This window comes from Eucyclogobius newberryi, unplaced genomic scaffold (genome assembly GCF_026437365.1).
Source record: "Eucyclogobius newberryi isolate DKJ021-1_F unplaced genomic scaffold, fEucNew1.0.hap1 SCAF_19, whole genome shotgun sequence".
NCBI lineage: Eukaryota > Metazoa > Chordata > Actinopteri > Gobiiformes > Gobiidae > Eucyclogobius > Eucyclogobius newberryi.
In genome coordinates, this window is record NW_027315823.1 from 17594879 (window position 1) to 17621227 (window position 26349).

Sequence of the window (26349 nt, forward strand, 5' to 3'; positions counted from 1 at the left end):
GCAGCTGTCTGAATGGCTGGCCGGCTGCCGGGAAGTAGCACTTCGCTGGATGCCACGCTGATCCTTGTGTTTTGTCTCAGAGAAGGTCTGAGGAGCACGGGCGCTCCCTCAGGACCTCCTCACCTGCTCTTTCTGCACTTTCTCACTGCTCCATGTCCCAGGCCCTGCATAGCTGCAACTAGCTGTTAAATGTTGGCACAGTCCACAAAGGTCCACAAGGAGCCTAGGTGTCCAAAGGCTGTGTGCGCTAAGGAGGTGAAGACATCCTTTACAACAAATAAAGAATGATAAAATACATAACATGTCCAATAAATAAAAAATCTAATATTTGCCCTTATGGATCAGAGGCCAATACAGTGGAGATTAAGCTTTTAAAGTAAGGAATTCCAGCCCAGTTGCTGTGATTATGTCAGCTGTTGGCACCTCACAGCAGGATTCCCAAACATTTTCATGCACCCAAAGACGACAACTATCAGGTTGTAGCTTCTGACTGGATTTTATGTTTTTGTTGTCACTCACATGCAAACACATGGTTTAAGTTAAGCCAGTGATTCTGAAGTTTTAACAAAGTAGAGACAAAAAGATAACATTGATTCAATTTAAAGGCTTCACTCACCATTTAGATTTTCAATGTTAGTTAGTGTTTTACATCATATTTTACTCATTATAGAAGGAACCATTTTATTTGTGGTGAATAATACTAGCATAGGTTTTAACGCATTGTGTTTTCTAGAACATTTTTATGAATTAATGCTGTTCACAGCAACATACCATACATTTGCCGAATGTCTCTACCCTCTCTCCATCCATTTCACTCTACAATTGCACTGTCAAATAAAGCCTTTTGGCCAAAAACTATGTTGTAAACTATATGCCATTATACCTCAATTAACTATTGGCGATCAACAACGCCTTACTTCATTGTAACTGGGCATAGCAGCATAATGTACATGAAAATGATGTGAGATATACAGTTTATGATGAAAAAAACTATAAATCAGTAGGCATTCATCTGCCCTAATCCCCTCTTCACATGACATCTGCCCTGAATGTGACTTTGCTTTGAATCTGCCTGGCAACCAAGTGGACTAATTGAACTTAATTTGAGCATATCCCACATGTCTCTGTGTGTGCTGGAGCAGTTGCCCAGAACAACAGGTGACAGAGGTGCTGATGGTACTTGTGTGGGACTATGCCCTTGAGTGAATGCATGAATGCATGTGCACATGGACATAAAGGACCTATATGAAGGCTTGGAGCCTATGTAAACTGTGAAAGAGCTGCCACGCGCCCTGCTTGAATGCTTGTCATTGTGACAGCAGCACTGGCTAAACTGCCATTATGAACAAGGCTGAGTATAAACGCCAGCAATACAGGGCACCTTTAACAAGAGCACATCAACACTGACAGTAAATTACCAGAGAAATATCTACTCTGACACTTAGATGCTCCTGGTCACTAAATGGAGGTCTCGAAAAAGTCTGGACAAGTTTCCAAGTCTATTTAAAGTCAAGCACGGGCTACAGACAAGGTCCATTATAACCAGCCATCTCCAAAAAGTGCCAAATACAAGGGAACATGTGGTGACTGACGGATCTGTGACTTTTGAGAATAGTTCAGTTAGAAGGCTGTGAAATATTACGTGAACAAGACTTTGTTCACTTGCCTGTATTTACAGTAGCAACAGCACAGTAGTTACTGGTGAGTGTGTGGCCTTCTTAACCTGTTCCTCTGCTTTATGAGCTGGATGGGGCATCAGCAGCTCTGGAACAAGAGCTCTATCTGGGATCCTGGAGTGCGTCAGATTGTCTGCAGGCCTGTGTTTGGATAAGGCTGTCCACCCATTGTCTCTGATGCCCCAGCTGGGTCGAGGTATGCCTCCATGTTCTTGAAATAGAGGAACAGCTGAGGGCTGCCTTACATTCTGAGAGCAGGGCCGGTCAGGCAGGCCAGGCCCACTGACTACACCACACCTCAACAACAATGAGCCGGCCCAATTGTCTGGAGCCACAGCTAATAGCAAAGTATCAAAGCCCAGCGGCTAAAAGACTGATTAAGCGCAGGCTGTGTGGCAAATATCTGTGTATGGCTGTGCGCATGCAGAAGAGTAATTGAGGCTTTAGAGAGCGTCAGTGACATGCGTCTCTTTGTCTCCACTCTGATGAACCCACAGCAAAGACCTGAGCCTACAGCTGCTGCAAGGTATTGGGAGCAGGCACGAGGTGATTACAGAAATATCCAGAAGCTATGCATGCTTTGATCCAAAATGAATTGCTGTTTCATTGGTCAAGTTTAGCTACATCATTTGGTCATGTTAACGTTATGGATATATATATATATATATATATATATATATATATATATATATATATATATATATATATATATATATATATATATGATCAAGTCTCCATTACTTTAAAGGAGACCACACATACACCACAGAGCAAATAGTGTTTCGTCAAAAATATTACGCATAGCTCTACTTCTACTGCTGTAATCCTCTATTGTCCTGCAACAAAGGGTCGAGTGCTCAGAAAAGAATCTGTTTTCACCTACACCCTATTCCCGCCCACATCCCTGTTCACAGTTAAGATTAAAAGAAAAGAAAATGTAAGGCTCTAAATGATACACGTAGAGCTCTAAAATGTCACAGAGCCACATTTCAAAAATAAAAACATGTGAATGACAATCCGTTGCTTGCTTCGGTCACAATGAAGAGTTCTGCAGTTTTGAACAGGAAATACGGTACTATTCATTCATTTTCTGCTGCTTGTTCCCGTTAGCGGTCACGGGTGACAGAAGCCTATCCCAGTTACTTTGGGCCTTAGGCAGGATACACCCTAGACAGGGCAGGAAGTAGTAGGTACTATTAATTATTGAGCCGTTTTAGATAAATATTGCAGTTTTCAATGAACAAAATGTAAAATGATGATCTGGCTATGTTATAGTTCAGTAATAAGTACCTGAAAAAAGCATAATATGTCTCCTTAAAAACCCTACTGGTTACATGAGAACAGTTGGAAAAGGGGAGGGTGTTGGCAAGGCCAACTGTGTGTTTTGACCTTTGACATCAAACGAGATAAGCTTCCCTCTATCTTAGCTCTAGATATACCACTAAATTATATTTGATCAAATTATTTATCTTAAGAAGCTTTGAAAACCTCTCAGAGATTTGCAGTATCCTGCTATATTCCTATTAATTAACTCTCCACATCCGAGGAGGTAATTATTTACTGTAGCCACAGTTGCCCTGGGGCTGACTGACAGAGACACGGCAGCTAAAACTGCACTCTGTTCTCCTCTAATCTTTGAGCAAGGGGTACATTTGAGAATGGTACTGACTCTAGTCATAAGTTTTGATCTATGTGTATCTGGCTGCCTAAGACTGCAAGCATTCAGTGTATGATGATCTAAAACAAGTGTGACTGACCCTCAGATTAAACTCTGATACCACAAATGTATCCTCTTCACCAGACTGAGCTCTATGGCAGCAATAATCAAAAACTAATATGTGTTTAATAGCACATGCAGGAGCGTTAATGGGCAGAGACCCATTTGAAGCTAAATGATTTTGTGAAACACTGGGGATGTAAGCAGAGCTGTTTCTTGAAGATTTCAGCTGTTGCCATGAGCAGCAGTGTGGCGGTGCGGAGAGATGCAGCGCGGCAAACACTCCACTACATGTGTGTGTTTATGTGCATTTATTTAAAGCCAGCAGTTCCAGGGGCTTTGGGATTCATCTCCTTCTCACGTGTTATCAGCATGCCAGCTTTTCAAATGTGTACCAAGTGACATAGTACATAAAGCAGTCACTGGCCCACTCTGAAGAGCTCCTTGTCCCAGAATAGCATGGACCCGCTCTTATCTCACTGATGCCCAAGAAAGTTTAAGCCATCAGTGCAACACCTCCCGGTCTGCCAGGCACACCGATAGCAAACAAACATGGCTGACACAAGCTTTGAAGTGTGAGCTTAGTTTTCTTGTTTAATTATAATCAAATAGAAATATGAAAACGGCAAGCTCCATCCAAGACTACAGAGAAACTAAAAGCAAACGTCCACACAATGCCCTTCCTGCCACAACAATCAACCATTCTTATAATTAAAACAATCGCCTAAAGAAGACAAAGTTCAGAGAAACATTCATTTGGTTTCGGTTCTGTCTCTACACGTACACATACACACACAGACACACAGAAACACACACACACACAGAAACACACACAAACACACAGAAACACACACGCACGCACACACAGACACACAGACACACACACACACACACACACAGACACACAGAAACACACACACACACACACAGACACACACAGAAACACAGAAACACACACACACACACACACAGACACACAGAAACACACACACACACACAGAAACACACACAAACACACAGAAACACACACGCACGCACACACAGATACACAGACACACACACACACACACACACACACACACAGACACACAGAAACACACGCACACACAGACACACACAGACACACACAGACACACACATACACACACTCACACACACACAGACACACACACACACACACACAGACACACAGAAACACACGCACACACAGACACACACAGACACACACAGACACACACATACACACACTCACACACACACAGACACACACACACACACACACACACAGACACACAGAAACACACGCACACACAGACACACACAGACACACACAGACACACACATACACACACTCACACACACACAGACACACACACACACACACACAGACACACAGAAACACACGCACACACAGACACAGACACACACAGACACACACAGACACACACATACACACACTCACACACACACAGACACACACACACACACACACAGACACACAGAAACACACGCACACACAGACACACACAGACACACACATACACACACTCACACACACACAGACACACACACACACACACAGACACACACATACATACACACACACACACACACACACAGACACACACACACACACACACAGACACACACATACACACACTTTCCACCTAAACTTTTGAGACTCTCGTCTACAGTTAATTTCTCTATCAGGAATGCTGGACTCTGGCTTTGTCTATTCTGAGAAACTGTGGTCCCGGGGCCACTCCCCCTGCACTGCACTCTCCCCTCACTCTGAAGGTCAATCTGCTGGAGCCACTGAAGAGCTCAGGCCCAGAGCAGCAACCAACTGTAATCACATATTTATGTGAAGTGTAAATATTGTGGTGTTGGCTTGAGCCATTACAAAAGTAACTGCATGTACATACAAACAGTTGTCACTTACTCTTACAGAGCATTGTGTGGATCATGTGCACCAGTTAATCTCTATTCATATAATAGGGTGTATATATAGCTGGGTTTAATGCTGCATGGCTCCAGAAATAATCTCTTCTAAAATTTCCCCTGTGGATACACATAAACGCACTATGATAAAAGCTCCTAAAAGTTACAATTTACAAGTGGACAACTAGTGCAATTTTAAAGATGGTCCTACAATGACACCTTCTTGTGAATATGCCCAGTCAAATAACTCCAGGATGCTGTAGTCCTTCTGCTGCTGCTTAAACTGTACAGTGAACAAAATAACCGAGATATAAAAATAGCCGCCCAGGGTTTAGCGCAATGACAAAAACGTAGCTTTCCTTTTGTGTCAATTGAGACGGGTGCGAAGCACCAATGGGCGCTGGAGGAGGTGGCATATGCTAATAAGAGACAAATGTCCACTGACCGTGACCTTGAGGCACACAGTATAAAGCACGCAACCTCTTTACGGGGCAGTTGTTTGGTTGTGGTCCGTGGGTCAGTGGAAACTTGGGTAGGTTTTACTTGGCTTACAGAAGCTTTTCTCGGTAGTAGAGGGACATTGACTGGGGACATGTGGAGGGCTTTTTACAACTGACTCCTTCATCTCTTGTGGAAAATGTGACGTGAACACAGATAGTTTCCAAAACCAATTGCTGACTATTTTGTTTTCTTACCAGAGGACGCCTCGTCAGTCCACTGTGTGTCCTGGGTGTGTCCACCGTGTGTCCTCCGTGTGTCCTGTGCGTGAGCCCCGCGAGGAACCCTCACCATGTCCCGCTTCGACTTGAAGGAGTTTGGGGAGGCTGCACCGTTTTTGCGCAAAACCGAGCTGGAGCAGCTGGCGGCCCAGACCCTCGCTTTTGATGGTGAGTGACAACCACCTACACACACAAAACACAAGATAAACCTCTGCGTGAAAGAGAACAAGCAAACTCAATTAAATACATTTGAATTTAAAAGCTAAATAACAAGAATAATATTGATAACAACAACAGCAGCAGCAGCCTAATAATAATAATCACCCTAATAGTAATAATAATCCCAGTATAATAATAATGTTGTTAATAATAATAATGATAATAATGACGATGATTAATGTTGTTAATAATAATAATGATAATAATGACGATGATGATAATAACAATAATGATAATAATGATGATGATAATAATATAATAATAATAATATTACAAAGGCTAGACTGTGGGTATAGGCTCAGGTCTCATGGGGCCTAATTAAACTGTGAATGCATTTTAAAATAAAAGATCTGCTGTGTGTGCTTCATTGATCAATTTGCTTGGGCCTTCTCTACAATCTGTAGAAAAATGCCTCGCGATTCTTCCATCATTTCCTTCCACCAAATATTTAGATTCACAAGATGCAGACGGTTTGTTCATTAAAATGATCCATGAAAAGTGCGAGGCAGACACCAACAGAGCTTTATGAAGCCGTTAATACAGCAGCTGTTGCAGGGAAAAAACGGGCCTGGATCCCGGACGAGAAGGAAGCCTACTTGGAGATAGAGATCAAAGAGCGCAGCGGCGACAAAGTCACCGTGGAGACTAAAGACGGGAAGGTAACGGCGCCTTTACACAAATAACACAATATGTGGAACACGTTTGACTGAGATCTGTAACGCTGCATTCAGACCCTGACCGTGAAGGACTCGGACATCCAGCAGATGAACCCTCCTAAGTACGACATGCTGGAGGACATGGCCATGCTCACGCACCTCAACGAGGCCTCGGTGCTCAACAACCTGCGCAGGCGTTATGCGGCCTGGATGATATATGTGAGTCTAAAGACACTTCTGCGCACCCAAAAGCCTCCAACGAGTCCTCCTCACTTTGTCTTTTGTGCGCAGACATATTCGGGACTGTTCTGCGTCACCGTGAACCCGTACAAGTGGCTGCCGGTGTACACGGCCCCGGTGGTGGCTGCGTACAAAGGGAAGAGGCGCTCAGAGGCGCCGCCGCACATCTACTCCATCGCAGACAATGCTTACAATGACATGCTGCGCAGTAAGTTCACACACTTTATGAGCATCTGTAGATCAACTCTCCAAGTCTTTGATTTAGCACGGATCATTCTTATTTTAGATCGTTTTGTTTGCTATTGGAAACACACAGAACACGGGCCTGTTGGTCCTTATTACAGCCTTGTGTTGTTAGGTCATTGTCAGCATATTCAGCTCTTTTGTCTTTGACAGATCGGGAAAACCAGTCCATGCTTATCACGTAAGTGCACTTAAAACTATGTTCTTCTTCTTCTTTTTTAATATAGTAGCCCATTCATAACCTAGTAAAACAACTCAAGGCTAAGCACCAACCGCTTTTCTTTTAAGTTGTGAAGATTTTTGTATATTTTTTTTCTCTTTTGTGACGGGTTTTGCCTTTTGTATGTCATATCCACACCACTTTAGCGGAGAATCCGGTGCTGGCAAAACTGTCAACACGAAACGTGTCATTCAGTATTTTGCCATTGTGGCAGCTCTTGGGGAAACAACTGCTAAGAAAGGAGTAAGGCCGTAATGGCATCCACATCTTTGTGTTTCCCATTTCCCCTTTCAAGCTTAAGCTTTTTCTGATTTGATTTTTGTTTTTATTTTTGATCTCAGAAATCATATTCCCTTAAACCTTGTCCATATACTTCTGTCTCTCTCCCAAGAGAGCTTTCATGTTTGAGTCTTCCCCGTGTTGTGTGGCCCCTTTCAGCCACATTTTTCCCTTTTTTGTTTATTATTATTATTTTTACAGTTGTCCTTTTCATTTTTTTTCTTTTGGGAATTCTATTAACGTGTGACTTTTTTGTTTCACTCCAGATTTTTCCCTTTGTTAATTTTTTTAACTTGAACTTGTGTTATGGCGTGATTTTCATTTTTTCACCCTATTTTTGCGCCATTCTCCTTTTTACATCAATTTTAACAATCATAATCTCATGTTGTATGAACGTATGCTATTGCTTATTTATTTATAGTTTTAGTTTTACTTTTTTTCTTTTTGCAGCATGGCCCTGCCACTAAAACAGGGGTAAGTTACATGTCTGAAAAAATAATTGATTAAGGTGTTTGCATAAACTGACATGACGCCTCTATATCAGGGGACCCTGGAAGACCAGATCATTGAGGCAAATCCTGCTATGGAGGCATTTGGAAATGCCAAAACACTGAGGAACGATAACTCATCTCGCTTTGTATGCACAGGTTTTGTATTGCACAACGTTGGGTTTGGCATTTTTTTGAGAATGCAATTTTTTGTTTTTGTCATCCCGTAGGGCAAGTTTATCAGAATCCACTTTGGACCGACTGGCAAACTGGCCTCAGCTGACGTTGATATGTGTAAGTTTGTCAAAGGGGCTGTTGTAAAGAACTTATTTCAATACTTGTTTTGTTTTAATTATTTCTCTATTTCTCTGTTCATTCAGATCTTCTGGAAAAATCCAGAGTGATATTTCAGCAGCCTGGGGAGCGTAGCTACCACATCTTTTACCAGATCATGTCCCAAAAGAAGCCTGAGCTCTTAGGTCAGTGTCAGCAACACACATGTCCACTCTCTTGACTAATACTAATACAATGTACTTTGCAGACATGCTACTGGTGTCCTCCAACCCCTACGACTACCACTTCTGCTCACAAGGAGTGACCACTGTGGAGAACATGGATGATGGACAGGAGCTCATGGGCACTGATGTAGGAGCCTTTATCTATTATAAATAACTGCAATATTATTAAGATAATTGGTTGTGTATTTTAAAATTATGCATTACTCATATACTCATTTGCATTTTAGCATGCCATGGATATCCTAGGCTTCCTGCCTGATGAGAAGTATGGCTGCTATAAAATAGTTGGTGCCATTATGCACTTTGGCAACATGAAGTTCAAGCAAAAACAGCGCGAAGAACAGGCAGAGACCGATGGCACTGAAAGTACGAGCCACTTGAAAACACTTTGGTCTGATACATGTAGCATTTCAGCCCAAGAGGATATAGTTTTATCCGATGTGTGAAGTCAGTTAGGACTGCAAAAGTTATAAAAGTCTTATTTTGTGTTGTGTGGACAGGTGCAGACAAGGCCTCCTACCTGATGGGAGTCAGTTCAGCTGATCTCATTAAGGGTCTGCTACACCCTCGAGTGAAAGTGGGCAATGAGTACGTTGTAAAAGGACAAAATGTTGACCAGGTAAGAATGCAGTATGTAACAACAAACAAACAAACAAACAAACAAACAAACAAACAAACAAACAAACAAATCATTCTGCAGTGTGAAAAAGCACAAGTCCAAATAATAAATGTTGGGTTAGCCTAAATAATTAGGAGTGGATGCTTTGTTAGTGATTATTATTTGTAATGATTTTAATAGGCATGTGCAATTGCAGTGTTGACTCTTCTCTATAGACCTCAGTGGACCCAAACTAACAGCGTTTCAACAGTGAGTCTCTGGCTAGAAGTGCTTAGCAAATGTATGAGAGATATTTTCATCCGACACAGGCATAGACAATCTAAAGTATATTTAAACCTAAATGGAAAGTATATTTACATAGAAATGAAAAGTATATTTAAATCAAATTTACCTCAAATATAAAGCCATTACTGCCATGAGAATCACACAATGTAAAATAACTCCTCTATGTTTGGTTCTGTTTGATGTACCATGATCTTATCGCTAAGCAACAGCCTGGATACATCTGTCGCCTGTTGTGCAGGTCAATTATGCTGTCGGTGCTCTGGCTAAAGCCACGTATGACCGCATGTTCAAGTGGCTGGTGGGACGCATTAACCGCACGCTGTACACATCGCTGCCTCGCCAGTTATTCATAGGAGTCCTGGACATCGCTGGCTTTGAGATATTTGATGTAAGTGGGACATATATTGTATCACATGTGTTATTTTTTTTAAAATAACATTTGTTATACTTTTTTTTTGCAGCTCAACAGCTTTGAACAGCTGTGCATCAATTTCACAAATGAAAAACTGCAACAGTTTTTCAACCACCACATGTTTATCCTGGAGCAAGAAGAATACAAGAGAGAGGGAATTGAGTGGACCTTCATTGACTTTGGTCTCGACCTTCAGGCTTGTATTGATCTTATTGAAAAGGTAACTCATGGCTAATTAAAATTATATTAAACTCAATTTTAGCATAGACTGTTTCAGGTTAGAGGGATATAACAGGCACTTTTTTACTTTCAGCCTCTGGGAATTATGTCCATCCTTGAAGAGGAGTGCATGTTCCCTAAGGCCACGGACAGTAGCTTTAAAGCCAAACTGTACGACAATCATATTGGAAAGTCACCAAATTTCCAAAAGCCACGACCAGACAAGAAACGCAAATATGAGGCCCATTTTGAACTGATGCATTATGCTGGCGTGGTGAGAACAGCTGTTCATTCACTCAAAAACATCAGTACAACTTACTTCATTGTAATCACGTGTTGGCTTTGCAGGTGCCATATAACATTAATGGTTGGCTTGATAAAAATAAAGACCCACTAAATGAGACAGTCGTAGGATGTTTTCAGAAGTCAGCCAACAAGCTGCTGGCCTCACTGTTTGAGCACTATGTTGTCTCAGACACAGGTAATATAATTTAAACTTATTTGCACTGAATCATAATAACATAACTGATAAATCAAATACTGCTAAAACAGCAACAGGTGAAGCCAAGTCAGGGGGAAAAGAGAAGAGGAAGAAGGCAGCCTCTTTCCAGACTGTGTCCCAGCTTCATAAGGTGAGATGTGTGTGGGTAAGAATTGACTCATGTTTTGAAACAGGTGGAGGAGGCGGCTCTTCTTTGTGGATTTATGGGATGGAGGCCGTTAAGACTTGCAGTGATGTTTAGGGCAATGATCACATGAACATCACTTTAAGTCTGTGCTGTCTCCCTTCACTTAACACCAGCGTTGTATAAAAAATAAACTGATGGTTAAATGTATTAAAAATAACTATACCTCAAGTATCTGACATTCAAATTCTGAAATCCAAATTTAAGCATTTGTCAAATAGCTTTTTCCCTTTATATCTTCAGGAAAACCTTAACAAGCTGATGACTAACTTAAGAAGCACTCAGCCGCACTTTGTGCGCTGTATCATCCCGAATGAGACCAAGACTCCCGGTAATAAGCCTGTTAAGTGTGGTATATGTACTATATGTAGTTCTGTATAAGATAATGTGACAGATTATGTGTGAAAAACATTCTCCTTTCTAGGGATCATGGACCCGTTCATGGTCCTCCACCAGCTGCGCTGCAATGGTGTGCTGGAGGGCATCAGGATCTGTAGGAAGGGCTTTCCTAACCGCATGTTTTACGCTGAGTTCAAACAACGGTAAGACTTGATCTTTGCTGTTGTGCATGTGTGGCATATGCTAGAGATTAAATCATATCGTTTACATAAAATACTGTACTACATAAAATATTGCCCATGGCTATTTTTGACATAATTTATAACATTAGCACAGCAGTGACCAACTGCACTGTGATTTGTAAGGAAACATTTCCCACAGACTGTTGGGTCAGACACACTTTTTTTAAATGTAGTATTGTATTGTATAATTTTATATTGTATTGACCATTATTGCATAAGCATAAAAATATTCAGGCCGAATGCCAACTTACAATGACATTCTCAGGTCATTACTAATGATAGGTTTGATCACATGTTTCACAGTTATCGCATCTTAAACCCTCATGCCATCCCAGAAGATACGTTTGTGGATAGCAGAAAAGCTGCAGAGAAATTGCTGGGTTCATTGGACATCGATCATAACCAGTACAGATTTGGACATACAAAGGTAAGACCAATAAAGCCACACACTTCCCTGTAGACTCTGTGATAAACACCATGCTTGTCTTGTGTTGTGTGGCAGGTCTTCTTTAAAGCAGGGCTGCTGGGTTATCTGGAAGAACTAAGGGACCAGCGTTTGGCCAAATGCCTGACGATGCTGCAGGCCCTGGCTCGAGGAAAGATTATGAGATTAGAGCTGCATAAGATGATGGAGAGGAAGTAAGTCTTGCATATATGTTCTCTTTATTTTTTGAAATCCCCCAAAGTCCTCCATCAAATTACACACAATAAAATCTGATTTGACAAAGCTGAGAAATACAATCAATCTAAGCCCAAAGATGTTTTAACCAACTGATTTATATGGAACATTGTAACTTCCAAGGGCTGTTCTCTCCTGCACATAAAGAAGCACCTACGCACACCAAACATTACAATCTTGTAATGTTTGATTGTAATGGATTGCAAAGAATTGTTCTTATCTCGTTCCAAGCCTGATGTATTGAAGTTTTAGCTAAAAAAAAAAAACATGGCTTAATTTTATTTCTCTGTAGGTTTAAAAAAAATTTTTTTAAAAAATCTAATATCTAAACAAAATAAAACAACACATTTAAACCTTGCTTTATACATTTTTCAGATATATTTTTGTCATAAAATAAATATACAAATAAATAAAATGCCTCATTTATATGTAATAAAAATATATTATATATATATATATTTTTTTAATGTACATTTATGTAACTACTGAAAAAGTTTCATATTGATAAATGTAAGACTTTGTCATCTTCATCTGCAGTGTCTTAAAACTGAAAAGGGAATGGCATGTGCATGAACAACGACAGTTGTTTGGTGTGACAGGTTCAATAGTGACTGGATGAGCCGCCAGTCTTTCTGTGTGACACTCTACACCCCAGTGTTCACTCCCTGCTACTGCTATGCCAGGAATGGGCAGAGCAGTGTTATCGGCGTGTGCGTGGCGTGTGTGTGTCCTTCTATGGTCCACGGTGTGGCCTCGCCGTTAATAAGACACACAACAGTGGGTTTAGTCCATTCTCTCTAGAACGGTTTAAATGAGACAATGGTGGTGTCCTCAGAGCCAGGTGGTGACATGTGTCAAGTGGCAGCTGCTGCTTGGGCCCACCCTAAAAATACATGCGCCCACCCCGGACTCCCCATGGCCTGGGCCCTTTTGTCCACGGCGCCTCCACTTCTAAGCGGGTACATTGGCGGGATATGTGGCGGGTGACAGAGGATTAAAAGCCATGGCTGGACAGAAGGCTTCAGTTTCTAAATAAATGCACATGCTCACCTTAGAGGCACACAGCGTGGAGTCATGTCAAAAATGTAGTCAGCTCCCCACCCTCTCTCGCTTGCAAAGGTTAGCCCTCAAATTCACTGTCCAAACAGTGACGCAAAGTCCTTGAGTTTCCATATTTAGGGCGACAGGGACTAAATCAATGTGCACACCTAGTTTGGGAACGCATAAAATATCATTGGGTATATGATTAGATGCACCACAAGGAAAGTTGTGCCAACAAATCAAAAGAGCAAGGACAAGTGGATGAATATATAAATGGGGAAGTCCAGGATAAATTCATCTGACCTTTGCAACCTCATCCAGTTACTTGAAACCTTTAACACAAAAGGTTTCGACAAGGTTAGCAGGTCTTTCACCACAAAAATAAGTTCTCTAGTAAAAAACTAAACAAATGCTTAAATAATGATCACTCCATCGGCCCCATGATCATTACCATTCATTCTCTATGATCAAATTGAAACTTTTGAGATTTGAAAAATAAATAAATTGGGGGGCAAAAAACAAAACAAAACTGGTGCAGGTTAATTACTCAAATCAATATTTTATTTTATTTTCTAAACTTATGTTAATTTAATTTGATACAGTCAAGATTATATTAAATTAAATTAAGATAAGATACAGTCAAGAGGGGGTGCACGGTGGCAAAGGTTTCCCGGACCAGACCAACATCACATGATCTCTCTGGAGTCTGCATGTTCTCCCCGTGTTACTGTGGGTTCTCTCCGGGTTCTCCGGCTTCCTCCCACCGTCCAAAGACATGCATGTGTTAGGTAAGATTGGTGACTCTAAATTGGCCCTAGTGAATGAATGTGAGCGTGAACTGTCTGTGTCTCTGTGTTGGCCCTGCGACAAGTTGGCCACTGTCCAGGGTGTACCCCGCCTAAGGCCCGAAGTCACTGGGATAGGCTCCAGTCACCCCGACCCCGAAAGGGAACAAGCGGTAGAAAATGGATGGATGGACAGTCAAGAGGATGTTTCATACTGTAAAAACTATTTTCTTTTCAATGTGATTTTCGTTTGTGAATATTCTGACCAAAAGTAAAACTTTCTGTCAATTTGAGCTGACTAAATAATAATTGTAGTGTGGCCTCAAGGATGAGGTTTCTGCCACACTCCATCACACTTCTATTTTATATAATTTTATTCTATGTACATTACTGTATTTATAAAGTGAAAATAAATAAAATTGTATATGATCTAAGTCTCAGTAAGTAATACATAATCTAATGATATTAACTGGGTCAATAAACTAACAATAATAACTTTATACACTGTTTTTGTTCTGCTCTTTTCTCAGGGAGGCCTTGATGATCATCCAGTGGAACATTCGAGCTTTTAACGCGGTCAAACACTGGCCGTGGATGAAACTCTTCTTCAAAATTAAGCCTCTGCTGAAGAGCGCCGCCACAGAGAAGGAGCTGGCCTCTCTGAAGGACGAGTTGAATAAGCTGAAGGAGGCTTTGGAGAAGTCGGAGCTTAAGAGGAAGGAACTGGAGGAGCGGCAGGTCAGCCTGAGCCAGGAGAAGAACGACCTGTCCCTGCAGCTTCAGGCGGTACGGCACACAACTACCACACCTCTACCACACTGTGGAGCCTTAGGATTATACATCCATGCAAGCAAATTCCAAGAAAATAAAACATGCACATTTCAATTGTAATGTCTGTTTCACTCTAAAGTTATTATTTCATATACCGAACAGAATGAGTAGAAACAAATAATTTATCATGTCAGATATACAAAGATAAACAAAGATATATTACTGCTACGGGCGCTTGGCAAATGTTGTTATGGTCCAAAGTCTATACCTTTGCAGAAACAGTTTGTGTTTTGTATATTGCTGGCACTTTACACCTTAGTCCATAGGCTGACCACTACAGTTGAAATTAGATGTTTGGTTCATTTACATAAATGTCCAAATAAAAAAATAAAAAAACACAAAACAATTATTTTCTATTTATATTGTAATTAAGCCGAGAGGTTCATACTGTGACACTGTGCCCTCTTGTGCGCCACAGGAGCAAGACAACCTGGCTGATGCAGAGGACCGATGTGACCTGCTCATCAAGACCAAGATCCAGCTGGAGGCCAAAGCCAAAGAGCTGATGGAGCGGCTGGAGGACGAAGAGGAGATGAACGCAAACGTTCTCGCCAAGAAGCGCAAGCTCGAGGATGAAAATGCTGAGCTCAAGAAGGACATCGATGATCTTGAAATCACCTTAGCCAAAGTAGAGAAGGAGAAACATGCCACTGAGAACAAGGTCAGAACAGAGGATATGCTAATATATATATATATATATATATATATATATATATATATATATATATATATATATATATGCTTAAATCAATTTTTACATGATTTGACTTTGTACTTGCTAAAAGATGCAATTGTGTAAAAATAAAACTTCTTCAACCGTTGTAGGTGAAGAACCTTATTGAAGAGATGGCAGTTCTGGATGAAACCACTCTTAAGCTGACCAAGGAAAAGAAAGCTCTTCAGGAGGCCCATCAGCAGACTCTGGATGACCTGCAGGCAGAGGAAGACAAAGTCAACTCCCTGACCAAAGCCAAGACCAAGCTGGAGCAGCAAGTGGACGATGTGAGTTCAACTGTCACCTTCGTCTTTATACCAACCTTTGGAGCTGAAATGACTGTTACTAAGTTTGCCCTTCTGCCCCAAAACCAGCTGGAATGTTCTCTGGAACAGGAGAAGAAGCTCCGTTTAGAGCTAGAACGGGTTCGGCGCAAACTAGAGGGTGATTTGAAGCTGTCCCTGGAGTCTGTCATGGACCTGGAGAATGACAAGCAGCAACTCGAAGAGAAGCTGAAAAAGTAACATTGATATAAAGTATTTCTCCTTCAGTCAGTCATAAAAATGTGCTCTCCTTCCACTGTTGTAAATAGAACAGCAAATTGATTATATAACATTTTTTCTCCTCTTTAGAAAAGACTTTGAGATTAATGAGATGGGTGGGAAAATTGAAGATGAGCAAGTCCTGGTCAACCAGCTGCAAAAGAAAATAAAGGAGCTACAGGCAAGAACTATTAAACCAAATGCTTGACGCTGCTAATGTATCTGTGCCAACAAGTAGTGTTGATGTTAAAGGCGCGCTGTGAGGAGTTAGAGGAGGAGCTGGAGGCTGACCGAGCCTGCAGGGCCAAAGTGGAGAAGCAGCGATGTGATGTCGCCCGAGAGCTGGAGGAACTGAGTGAACGTTTGGAGGAGGCTGGAGGAGCCACTTCAGTTCAGGTCGAGATGAACAAGAAGAGAGAAGCGGACTTTCTGAAACTGCGCCGTGACCTGGAGGAAGCCATGCTGCACCACGAGGCCACTGCAGCTGCACTGAGGAAGAAGCACGCGGACAGTGTGGTCGAGCTGAGCGAGCAGATCGATAGCCTTCAGAGAGTCAAACAGAAGCTGGAGAAGGAGAGGACTGAAGCCAAAATGGAGGTAGATGATCTGGCTTCTACAGTGGAGCAGCTGTCCAAAGCCAAGGTCAGTACAAAGTAACCCATAAACGGAAGGGAAAACATTTCAAAATTGTAATTTGTCATGTTTAAATGTGTATAAAGGACCAAACTCATAACATTAATGTGTTCAGGCCTCTTCTGAGAAATTGTGCCGCTCGTATGAAGACCAGATGAACGAAGCCAAAGCTAAAGCAGAAGAGCTCCAAAGGCAGCTCAGTGAGACCAACACCCAGAAGGCCCGAGCTCAAGCTGAGAGTGGTAAGGCCACATTCTCATGGTGGCACCAAATGCAATGATTTAATGCTGCTCTGTCAGGCATGGTCATTTATTATAATGTCCACAAGAATACAGAATAAGAACATAACATTTTGATGATGCTTCAAATGGTTTGCCTAATATAGATTGTAATGACTCTTGTCCATTCAGCTGAGCTTGCCAGAAAGCTTGAAGAGCGAGAGGCCCTGGTGTCCCAACTCCAACGTGCTAAGAACTCTTTGGGTCAAAATGTAGAGGAGTTCAAGAAGCAGCTGGAAGAGGAAAACAAGGTCAGCCTCAGACAGAATCCATTACGGCAGTTTTTATTTCAGCTTATGACCCTTGTGTTGTGTTTAGGCTAAAAGTGCTCTGGCTCACGCGCTGCAGTCGTCCCGCCATGATTGTGATCTCCTGAGGGAGCAATATGATGAAGAGCAGGAGACCAAGGCTGAGCTGCAGAGAGCTCTGTCTAAAGCAAACGTGGAAGTGGCTCAGTGGAGGACCAAGTACGAGACTGACGCTATCCAGAGAACCGAGGAACTGGAGGAGGCCAAGTGAGTCAGGGTTTATCAAAATTGAATACTCATTATATAACCAAAGCCTTCCATTTATATTTTTTATATTTATTTGGCACTCAACTGTACTCCAATCCAATGCTGTATTCTAATAATGTAATGCTCTGATACCTCTGTAGGAAGAAGCTGGTGGTGCGTCTCCAGGAAATGGAGGAGACTGTGGAGGCATCAAATGCCAAATGCTCCTCTCTGGAAAAGACAAAGCACCGGCTCCAAACTGAGATTGAGGACTTGGTTATTGACCTGGAGAGAGCTAATGCTGCAGCCACTGCCCTGGACAAGAAGCAACGTAACTTTGATAAGGTAGTGTAGATTGGGGAGTAGCACAAAATAATCCTACAAGCACAAAACCCAAGTGACTGACGCTGTTCTGTGCAGGTGCTGACTGAGTGGAGGCAGAAATATGAGGAGTGTCAGTCTGAGCTAGAGGCATCTCAGAAGGAGTCACGCAGCCTGAGCACAGAGCTGTTTAAACTCAAGAACTGTTATGAGGAGACACTAGAACATCTGGAGGCCCTCAAGCGAGAGAACAAGAACCTCCAAGGTACAACCTCAGAAGAAGCAAGACAGTAGAGGTGTAAGTTCCCTCTGGACTTAAGTTCTAACAACTGCCTACTGTTCACCAGAGGAGATAAGCGACCTGACCGATCACATCAGTCAGGGCTCTAAGACCATCCATGAGCTGGAGAAAATCAAGAAGAGCCTAGACATGGAGAAGAGTGAGATACAAGCTGCTCTGGAAGAGGCTGAAGTAAGGATTGTATTTTTCTGTGTGATATGGTCCACTTTTCATCTTTGTTTATCACATGCATTCTCCTCATAACAACTCAAATCTTGGAATGTTCTGAAGTTGAGTGCCCCATTTGTTTTAGGGCACTCTGGAGCACGAGGAGAGTAAAACTCTGCGCATCCAACTGGAGCTGAACCAGATCAAGGCAGATCTGGACAGAAAACTGGCTGAAAAGGATGAGGAGCTGGACAACCTGAGGTGATTATCATAAAGCAAACTTTATTTCACAGGAGATCATTTGTCTGACTCACTACTTTATTGTGCACAGACGTAATCACCAGAGAACTCTGGAGTCCATGCAGGCCACACTGGATGCAGAATCCAAGTCTCGTAACGAAGCAGTGCGCCTGAGGAAAAAGATGGAGGGTGATTTGAATGAGATGGAAGTGCAGCTGAACCATGCCAACAGACAGGCCTCAGAGTCCCAGAAGCAACTTCGGAACCTGCAGGTCCAAATGAAGGTGAATACACTTTCACATGAAGCAATCTGCTTGTATACACACAGTGAACTGTTCTGCATCATTTCAAAGCATCAATAACACAACATATTGGACTGTGTCTCCCAGGATGCTCAGCTGGAGCTGGATGATACACTTCATAAGAATGAGGAACTGAAGGAGCAGATGGCTGTGACTGAGCGCAGGAACAACCTGCTGGCGGCCGAAGTGGAAGAGCTGCGGTCGCTGCTGGAGCAGAACGACCGCGCTCGAAAACTGGCCGAGCACGAGCTACTTGAGTCCAGTGAGAGGGTCAACCTTCTGCACTCTCAGGTGAATAAACTACAGGGACAAATACTGCATCTGTCACACTGACAGAACTATTGTCGATTATGATTTGAAGCAATTCTAATTCATACTTCACCACGTAATAAATACTTGTTTTTTTAACATTTTGGTATAGAACACTGGATTAATCAACCACAAAAAGAAACTTGAAAGTGATCTAGTCATGCTGTCTGGAGAGGTGGATGAAGCTGTTCAAGAGTGTCGTAATGCAGAAGAGAAGGCCAAAAAGGCCATCACTGATGTAAGAACTATATTCATTACAAACATGAGTAAATACTTAATACATGTGTAAGACACTTTTCAATCTGTTGAATGAAGGCAGCCATGATGGCAGAGGAACTGAAGAAAGAGCAGGACACCAGTGCTCATTTGGAGAGGATGAAGAAAAACATGGAGCAGACCATCAAAGACCTACAAATGCGTTTGGATGAGGCTGAGCAGATCGCTCTCAAAGGGGGCAAAAAGCAACTGCAAAAGCTTGAGGCCAGGGTAAGCGGCACAAAATGTCATAATTAAACATTATTATAACATATCCATTTAGCATTCGTCATATAACTCTGTGATGGTTTACTAGGTCAAAGAACTTGAAAATGAATTTGAAGCTGAGCAAAAGAAAAGCCAGGAGTATCAAAAAGGAGTACGCAAGTATGAGAGGAGAATCAAAGAGCTCTCCTACCAGGTAAAACTACTTGAGTGGCTGTACATGTAAAATGATGCAAACATTATAAACAAGTTTGTTGATACAGGCAGAGGAGGACAAAAAGAACATGATCCGTCTTCAAGACCTCATTGACAAGCTCCAGGCCAAACTGAAAAGCTACAAGAGGCAGGCAGAAGAAGCGGTGAGTCCTAAAATGTTACTTTTCAACAAAACCAGCCCAGAAGTAGAAGCAAATACATACAAGTTAATAGTTCAATTACTAAACCCAATGTTATGTTCAGGAAGGGCAGGCCAACACCAATCTATCCAAGTATAGAAAACTGCAGCACGAGTTGGACGATGCAGAGGAAAGAGCTGACATGGCTGAAACCCAGGTCAACAAGCTCCGTGTGCGCACTCGTGACCCAGGCAGCAAGGTCAGTGCACAAATCATTCAAGGTCAAGTACAAAGCTTGTTCGGGCAAGTTGTACAAAAAAGATTCAGTTGTAGTCATCTGGACACTAGGATGAGTCAATGTTCGGTCAAACATATTAAAAGTAACTGGCGAAGCTTGTTGAGGATATCATCTCCTAACTGTGTATGTTGTTGCTAATAAACATCTTGTTTTTCAGCATGCTGAGTGATTCTGTGGACGAGATGCTGAGCATACCAGTGACAGCTGAGTGTGACAATAAAGACTTTTGAACTTTCCCTGCCATTTCCTCATCTTTATTAAAGAAAATAACACTGCACCGGGGTTTTATTATTTTATTGACCAAGAGCTGTTAGCCACAAAGAAAATGTTAAATCAACCACTCAAGCGATTCTACAAGGAAATTATTTATATATTGCTACAATTGAAGCAGTAATTGTGGATTTGATGTTTAAATTGAAGTCAAAATATGCCCAACAAAGACATTAATTGGGTTGTGTTCAATACATCTACAGTGTATTTTTTACAGTTCAAGGCCAAAAGCACCTCATTACAATGTGTAACTGCATTTAAGTTATTCAGAGAATTAAAATCATTTGTAGAAAGAACCCTGTGTCAATTATGCTTAGTTGTACAGCATCAGACATCCAGTTAGAAAACATAATAAAGCACTTGCAACTTGTGACATAAGACATGCTAACGGAATAGCCTGAACATGAAAGAAATCTAGAAAGCTCCAAAGCAAAAAGACGAAGAACATTAGCTGCAGCAATGCCTTGTGTACATTCAGGTGAATGACATGCTGGGACAGTAGTCTTCTATAGCTCATCGATAAGAGGAACACAAGAGGTAGCTGTGGGTTTGGGTGCTTTTTGTAACACAAGGACACAGTTGTGTACAAAGTGGAATATTTTTTTCCTTTTATTTTGATAGCATCCAAACTATTCACTGGTATTTTAAATAGGCCTGAAATAAGAATTATTGAAAAGTTTAACATTTTACAGAGTCAAACAATGTGTGGTGTACGCACACTTGAGCCTGCATAGTTTATTTTCTTCCCAAAGAATATCTTTTACAACTTGAACACATTCTTTTACAAAATAAAGACATTTAAATCAACCAGTTTGTTAGAAAGTAATAAAAAAAAAAATTATAATCTGTGCAATGGTTTATTCTAGTTTTACCAGAGCTAAAAGCTTTTGTTTTAAGATAAAAGGAGTGAACCAAAGTAACCTGAAAGTACAGAGTCCCTGGGTGAGCTTCCGCTGCTGAACGGAGCCGTTTATCTGGATGCGAGTGGTCGAGTGATTTGGATGTTCAAACTTGTGTGCTGATTAGAGACAGTCACTTGTCCACATACATACATACATACATACACCCTGAGATTTTGCAAGTTCTCCCACTTAAAAGGAGAAGTCTGAAAAATATGGAAATCACTTTGTATGGTTTTTAATAATAATCTGTCCGTGACCTGGAGGAAGTGCATCTACGGAGAAAATTTCAGACGCTTCCATATTTTCTAAGTGGGAGAACTTGCACAATTGCAGGGTGTTCAAATACTTACTTTCCTCGCTGTATTATACCATGTATCACTCCACTTAAAATCAGGATAATGGACTTAAGACACCTGCAAAAAACCCAGCAGCCTATTCTCAGAGGGCAGCTATTGGCACAGACTGAACTAGGCTTGTGACCGAGTGCTGGAGAAATTATGAAACAAAGTTTGTGAAATTTGATTTTTTTTTTTTTCCCCATTCGTCCCCTTTATAAAAGACTCCATTTCATTTCCCCAAAAGCACACAGCCACCACAGTTTTCCAGAGGTTTCTGGATGTATCTATTAAAGCGTTTTTTTTAGGGTGGGGACACGGTCGCCATTGCCCTTTGAAGAAACCTCGAGTGAGAATTTCACAGAATGTGTGAAGGTGCCCTCCAGTGAGACAGTCTTCCAATGACAGCAGTCACAGAGCACCTGGAGGCTTGCCTCAGAGGAGTCCTTTTCTAGCTCCAGGTTTCCATGCTCCCTGTGACTGCTTCCCCGCTCTCACCCCCTGCACACTGCCCACTCCTTTGCACCCCATCGGGAAATGCAGAGAAACTTCCACAGGTCAATCTTCCAGAAGGTCTTTATCCAAATCCACAAAGGGCTCATCAATATAGCTGGTAATGGCACAGAGAGAAGTTCTATCAGAGCCCAACAGTACTGACACGGTCTCTTTCCAGTAGCTGAACGGTATACAGGAGCTCTGAAGGGGACAAACATGAAAGGGGTCACTTAATAAGCTATGGAACTGTTTGGCTCATCACTCACTATCAACAGTCTTAGATCCATTACTTTTGCAAACTGATAAATAAAAAGGAATTACATTCTCCAGGCAGGTGCTGTCTTTGTCTTTGTTGAGGTAGTGGCGCTGCCAGAATCGGAGTAAGTTGTGGAAATTGTTGAGCAAACAGCCCGGATACTTCTCAGCGTACTCCTTCTCTCGCAGAGCGTTGAGGTAGAAGGGCAGCTTGGCTTTCCTCCGGGCCAGCATCAGTATTACCAAACTGGTGTTTAAACAGCTCACATTCTCCTAAAAGAGGGTTTATTGTACAATAGAGGTCCAGAGAAGTCAGTGGACATCAATCATATTAAAGTTAAAAACGTATTAGAATGATCGTTTTAGAAGTTAAGAAACCTGTGTGAGCGTCTGCACGTTGATGATGTTGACAAGTCGGAAAAGAAAGGACAGTCGGTTCTCTACTTTGGCCATGTACGACAACAGGCAGCACTCAGACAACACCTCCACTACTGCAAATAGTCCAAGTGTCAAATGAAATATCAGCACTGAATACCTTTTCAACTAGGTTATAACATCAATATAAAAACTATGTTCCTGGTTTTTATTTACCTTTGACATCCTCAGTCTGGCTTTCAAAGCGGTCAAAGGAAAGCACAATGCAGCGCACCAACATGTTCGAGTCCACCAGGGAACTGTTAATCTGTGTCAGGAAGGTCTGAAACTACAAATACATGTGTAAAAATATATAAAATCACAGATGAAGTAAAAAGTTTTTACTACAACAAATGTACATTCATAGTGACCAAAGGAGCAACTTTATTATCCAGGTTTTGTGCACATATAATGAAAATGTTTGTCATGTAAATAAGTAAGAAACTTTACCTTCTCTGGAGTGTTTACATATTTATTAAATCTTTTGAATGCATCAATGTTGAACTTCATGAGTTCTCCAAGCAGGTCAAAATAGCTCTGTAGGACGTCCCGTGAAGTACAGCCACTGTCTATGATACAGTAAAGTATGTGCTGTGGGGGGAAAGGTCAAAGCAATGTCACTTTGGACAGTAAGGTTCATGTTTGTTTCATCTGTTAACCAAATCTCTAGTGATAGTTCTGTAATTTATATTGCGTTTAAAACATTGACGCTCTTGCTTTAATTTAGTTAGAACACTTCAATGAGGTTTACTCTTTATCAGGGGGTCAAAAGTACCGGTAATTGAAGAGAGTAAAAACCCCACGGCTCCAGACTTTGTGGACAAAGAGTTAAAAATGAACATTTGAGCAATGATCGGTTTCATGTCCATTACTTTTTGAGCCGCTGGGATAAGATGAACAACTCTAACAAAAATAACAGACCATACGTAAAATCATTTTCTTTTCATTTTCAACACCGGCAACCCTTTATGTGAAAATGATGCCGTTACTCTGCACTTAAAAACAGCATCTTCTACACAACTGACGAAATAACAAAACATGCGTCACTGTCCTTATGATAGAAATCACAATGCAAGTACATTTCTTTAAAGGTTTACCTCTAAGAGTCCTCGTTTCAACAGGAACATTTGATCTGCGTAAGATGTAGCTCCTCTGAGGAAACTTTCCACAGCCCTGGCCTGCCAGAATCTACAGAAAGAAATGTGTAATATTAGTGCAACATATATTTATAGTTTATGCATCAGTCAGACAAAGCTAACCTGAAGGAAGAATCTGGGGGCTCTCTTTTCATGACGGTAAGGAGACGTGTGAGAAGACCTTTCTTCCCGTCACACACCAAGCTCCTGTCGGTGTTCACGAGTGCCTCCACCTCAGGAATGTTTGCCTTCATAGATATGGCACTCAGTTCATTCAGCTCCTGGCTGTTCAGTAGGAGATACTTGTTCCTGAAACACAAGCGTCAAGATATGAACATGCAGAGGTAAGAGACAAGTTGTAGATGCTGCCACTCACTCATGGTGATCACTAAAGCTTTGGAGGAGACGCAAAAACTGGATCTTAAAAGATATTTCCTGCAAAAGAACAATTAATTGCTTTTGTTAGTTCAAAACAAACAAAAATCAACCTAAAAAAAGAAAGAAAAGAAAATCTCCATACTGGGCTACAGTCGCAGTTTTCATTCTGGCCATGCACCACGTGATTTGAAGAAGTGTATTTCCTCCATATCAGCTTGTCAAAGAGGTTATTTAGGCCTGGAATGAGCCGAAACTCTGCCAGCATCTTGTGAACCTGTACCACAAACAAATGTTAATAGTGAAGCTAATACCCATCACAAAAGTGTCTGTACAGTACCTGGTTTCTCTGACGGCCCATAAGAAGGACACACAGCACATAGAGCACTTCTACTTTATACATAATCTCATGGACAATCTTCATTGACTGTGGCAGACGATGTCTCAGTGGGCTGGTGGCCAAGGAACTCTCATCAGAGGATTCTTTGGGGGAAATGATTGGTCAGCACAATTTCTATGACACAAGACGCACCAAATGCAGCCAAAGTTACCGGTGCTGCTCTGCTCTGCCTCCTCAGTGGCCATCTGCATGAGTGTGTCCAGCACCAGGGCATTGTCCAGCCAGGTGTACCAGTCTTCAAGCTCTTGTAGAAAGTTTGCCCCTGTGGCTTCAGACACCTTCCTGGTGGCCAGCTTACAAAGACGCTCAATGAAGCCAGGGATATTAAGCAAGGTGACTATGGGGTGAAAAACAAAACAAATGTTTATTTGTGAGAAACATAATTGACATTTTCAGCAACAGTAATGTGGGAATGTGGCGATACAGTGGGTCCAAAAGTGTTACAGATTGTCATACAATGTTGGATCATTTTATTTTTAACAAGAATCCCAATAAGGATTTCATATTTTTGACATGGATAATGTATTTGGCAATAAACATATGCGATTTATTTTGCATCGACTTACCCTGGTTAACCTCGGCACGCGAGGGACTGGCATTGCGTTTCTGCTGAGCGTTTTTAGCCAGAAGTGTGTGTTTGTCATCGTTTCCCACATCCGGTTCAGAGATGGTGACGGACAAAATGCGGCAGAAGTTTGCCAGCTGCTGTTGGTCAAAGCTCTGGACCAGACCAGACAAGTTTGGAATACCCTCCAACTGGATCATCTCCTTCAGAAATAAACTCATTTCATTCACAACACGCATTGATTATGAATAAACTAATAACATTTATGATGGATCTACTTAGAAAACTGTTGAGTGAAAAGGGTGATTAAGTGTTGTATATCTATGCCAATTTCAAGTTGTACAGTTGAATATTTTAACACACTACAAAGCAAATTGAGATTAAATGAATAAATCAATCAATCAACTGACCTTTTTGACACCCAGAATATCTTCAATTAAAGTAGCAGTCTGAAGGAAGGTCTTTTTATTTGTCATTAAGGTAAACAAAAACAAAACAAAGTCGTCCCTTGCTGCCAAGCTCCTCGTGACCCCCTCCGTCTGTACATGACAGGATTAAAGTTATGTAACATGTACGTTTGATACATATTGTTTTGTCATTGGGAAACAAAGTTTATTGAAACCGTACACTTACACATATGCAGCAGTTGTAGAGAATACTAAGGCAGTCCTTCACCAAATCATCATTCACTATAGCAACAAAAGCAAATAAATAAATAACTTAAATTGGATTGCAAAACATAACCCAGTGTTC

At 41.5% G+C, this 26349-nt stretch overlaps 3 protein-coding genes across 4 annotated transcripts in view; 2 read left to right on the top strand and 1 right to left on the bottom strand.

Moving 5' to 3' along the window:
* The window catches only part of mafbb (v-maf avian musculoaponeurotic fibrosarcoma oncogene homolog Bb), a 185404-nt gene that overhangs the window by 109395 nt on the left and 49660 nt on the right, over window positions 1-26349 (top strand). The window lies entirely within an intron of this gene.
* On the top strand, window positions 5791-20708 carry myh7ba (myosin, heavy chain 7B, cardiac muscle, beta a). 2 transcript variants are annotated; one of them, XM_072451978.1, is made up of 44 exons: window positions 5791-5866; window positions 6033-6221; window positions 6828-6931; window positions 7004-7147; window positions 7220-7376; window positions 7565-7592; window positions 7778-7874; window positions 8361-8384; window positions 8455-8547; window positions 8629-8692; window positions 8779-8877; window positions 8940-9043; window positions 9144-9282; window positions 9417-9535; window positions 10059-10208; window positions 10282-10452; window positions 10546-10725; window positions 10800-10932; window positions 11004-11083; window positions 11381-11468; window positions 11562-11679; window positions 12022-12145; window positions 12221-12357; window positions 14754-15009; window positions 15473-15715; window positions 15880-16056; window positions 16144-16289; window positions 16402-16492; window positions 16564-16953; window positions 17060-17186; window positions 17355-17473; window positions 17541-17737; window positions 17878-18061; window positions 18137-18302; window positions 18385-18509; window positions 18631-18746; window positions 18817-19009; window positions 19115-19318; window positions 19449-19574; window positions 19652-19822; window positions 19908-20012; window positions 20080-20175; window positions 20276-20410; window positions 20607-20708. In XM_072451978.1, exons 2-44 carry the CDS (start codon window positions 6125-6127, stop codon window positions 20616-20618), a joined length of 5829 nt encoding a protein of 1942 aa, XP_072308079.1. In that variant the 5' UTR covers window positions 5791-5866; window positions 6033-6124; the 3' UTR covers window positions 20619-20708. The 2 variants fall into 2 exon arrangements, with proteins under 2 accessions (XP_072308079.1, XP_072308080.1); XM_072451979.1 differs by lacking the exons at window positions 5791-5866; window positions 6033-6221; window positions 6828-6931; window positions 7004-7147; window positions 7778-7874 and having other exon boundaries at window positions 7250-7376.
* Window positions 21397-26349, bottom strand: part of trpc4apa (transient receptor potential cation channel, subfamily C, member 4 associated protein a) — a 6905-nt gene continuing 1952 nt past the window's right edge. Inside the window, exons 5-18 of the mRNA XM_072451983.1 lie at window positions 26230-26285; window positions 26007-26135; window positions 25598-25799; window positions 25183-25368; window positions 24972-25114; window positions 24777-24908; window positions 24633-24691; window positions 24380-24565; window positions 24218-24308; window positions 23571-23711; window positions 23298-23409; window positions 23085-23197; window positions 22773-22979; window positions 21397-22652 (exon numbers count right to left, since the gene is read on the bottom strand). Of these exons, the coding sequence (XP_072308084.1) occupies window positions 22515-22652; window positions 22773-22979; window positions 23085-23197; window positions 23298-23409; window positions 23571-23711; window positions 24218-24308; window positions 24380-24565; window positions 24633-24691; window positions 24777-24908; window positions 24972-25114; window positions 25183-25368; window positions 25598-25799; window positions 26007-26135; window positions 26230-26285 (1895 nt within the window). The 3' untranslated portion in view covers window positions 21397-22514. The remainder of the gene's footprint in view (window positions 22653-22772; window positions 22980-23084; window positions 23198-23297; window positions 23410-23570; window positions 23712-24217; window positions 24309-24379; window positions 24566-24632; window positions 24692-24776; window positions 24909-24971; window positions 25115-25182; window positions 25369-25597; window positions 25800-26006; window positions 26136-26229; window positions 26286-26349) is intronic.

What these genes read in the sequence shown, in the direction of transcription:
- myh7ba (XM_072451978.1), top strand. Translation starts at nt 6,125, where the DNA reads ATGTCCCGCTTCGACTTGAAGGAGTTTGGGGAGGCTGCACCGTTTTTG. An exon ending in ATGCGGCCTGGATGATATAT is followed by an intron (nt 7,148 to 7,219) that starts GTGAGTCTAAAG and finishes TTTTGTGCGCAG; the next exon opens with ACATATTCGGGACTGTTCTG. An exon ending in AGCAGCTGTCCAAAGCCAAG is followed by an intron (nt 16,954 to 17,059) that starts GTCAGTACAAAG and finishes TAATGTGTTCAG; the next exon opens with GCCTCTTCTGAGAAATTGTG.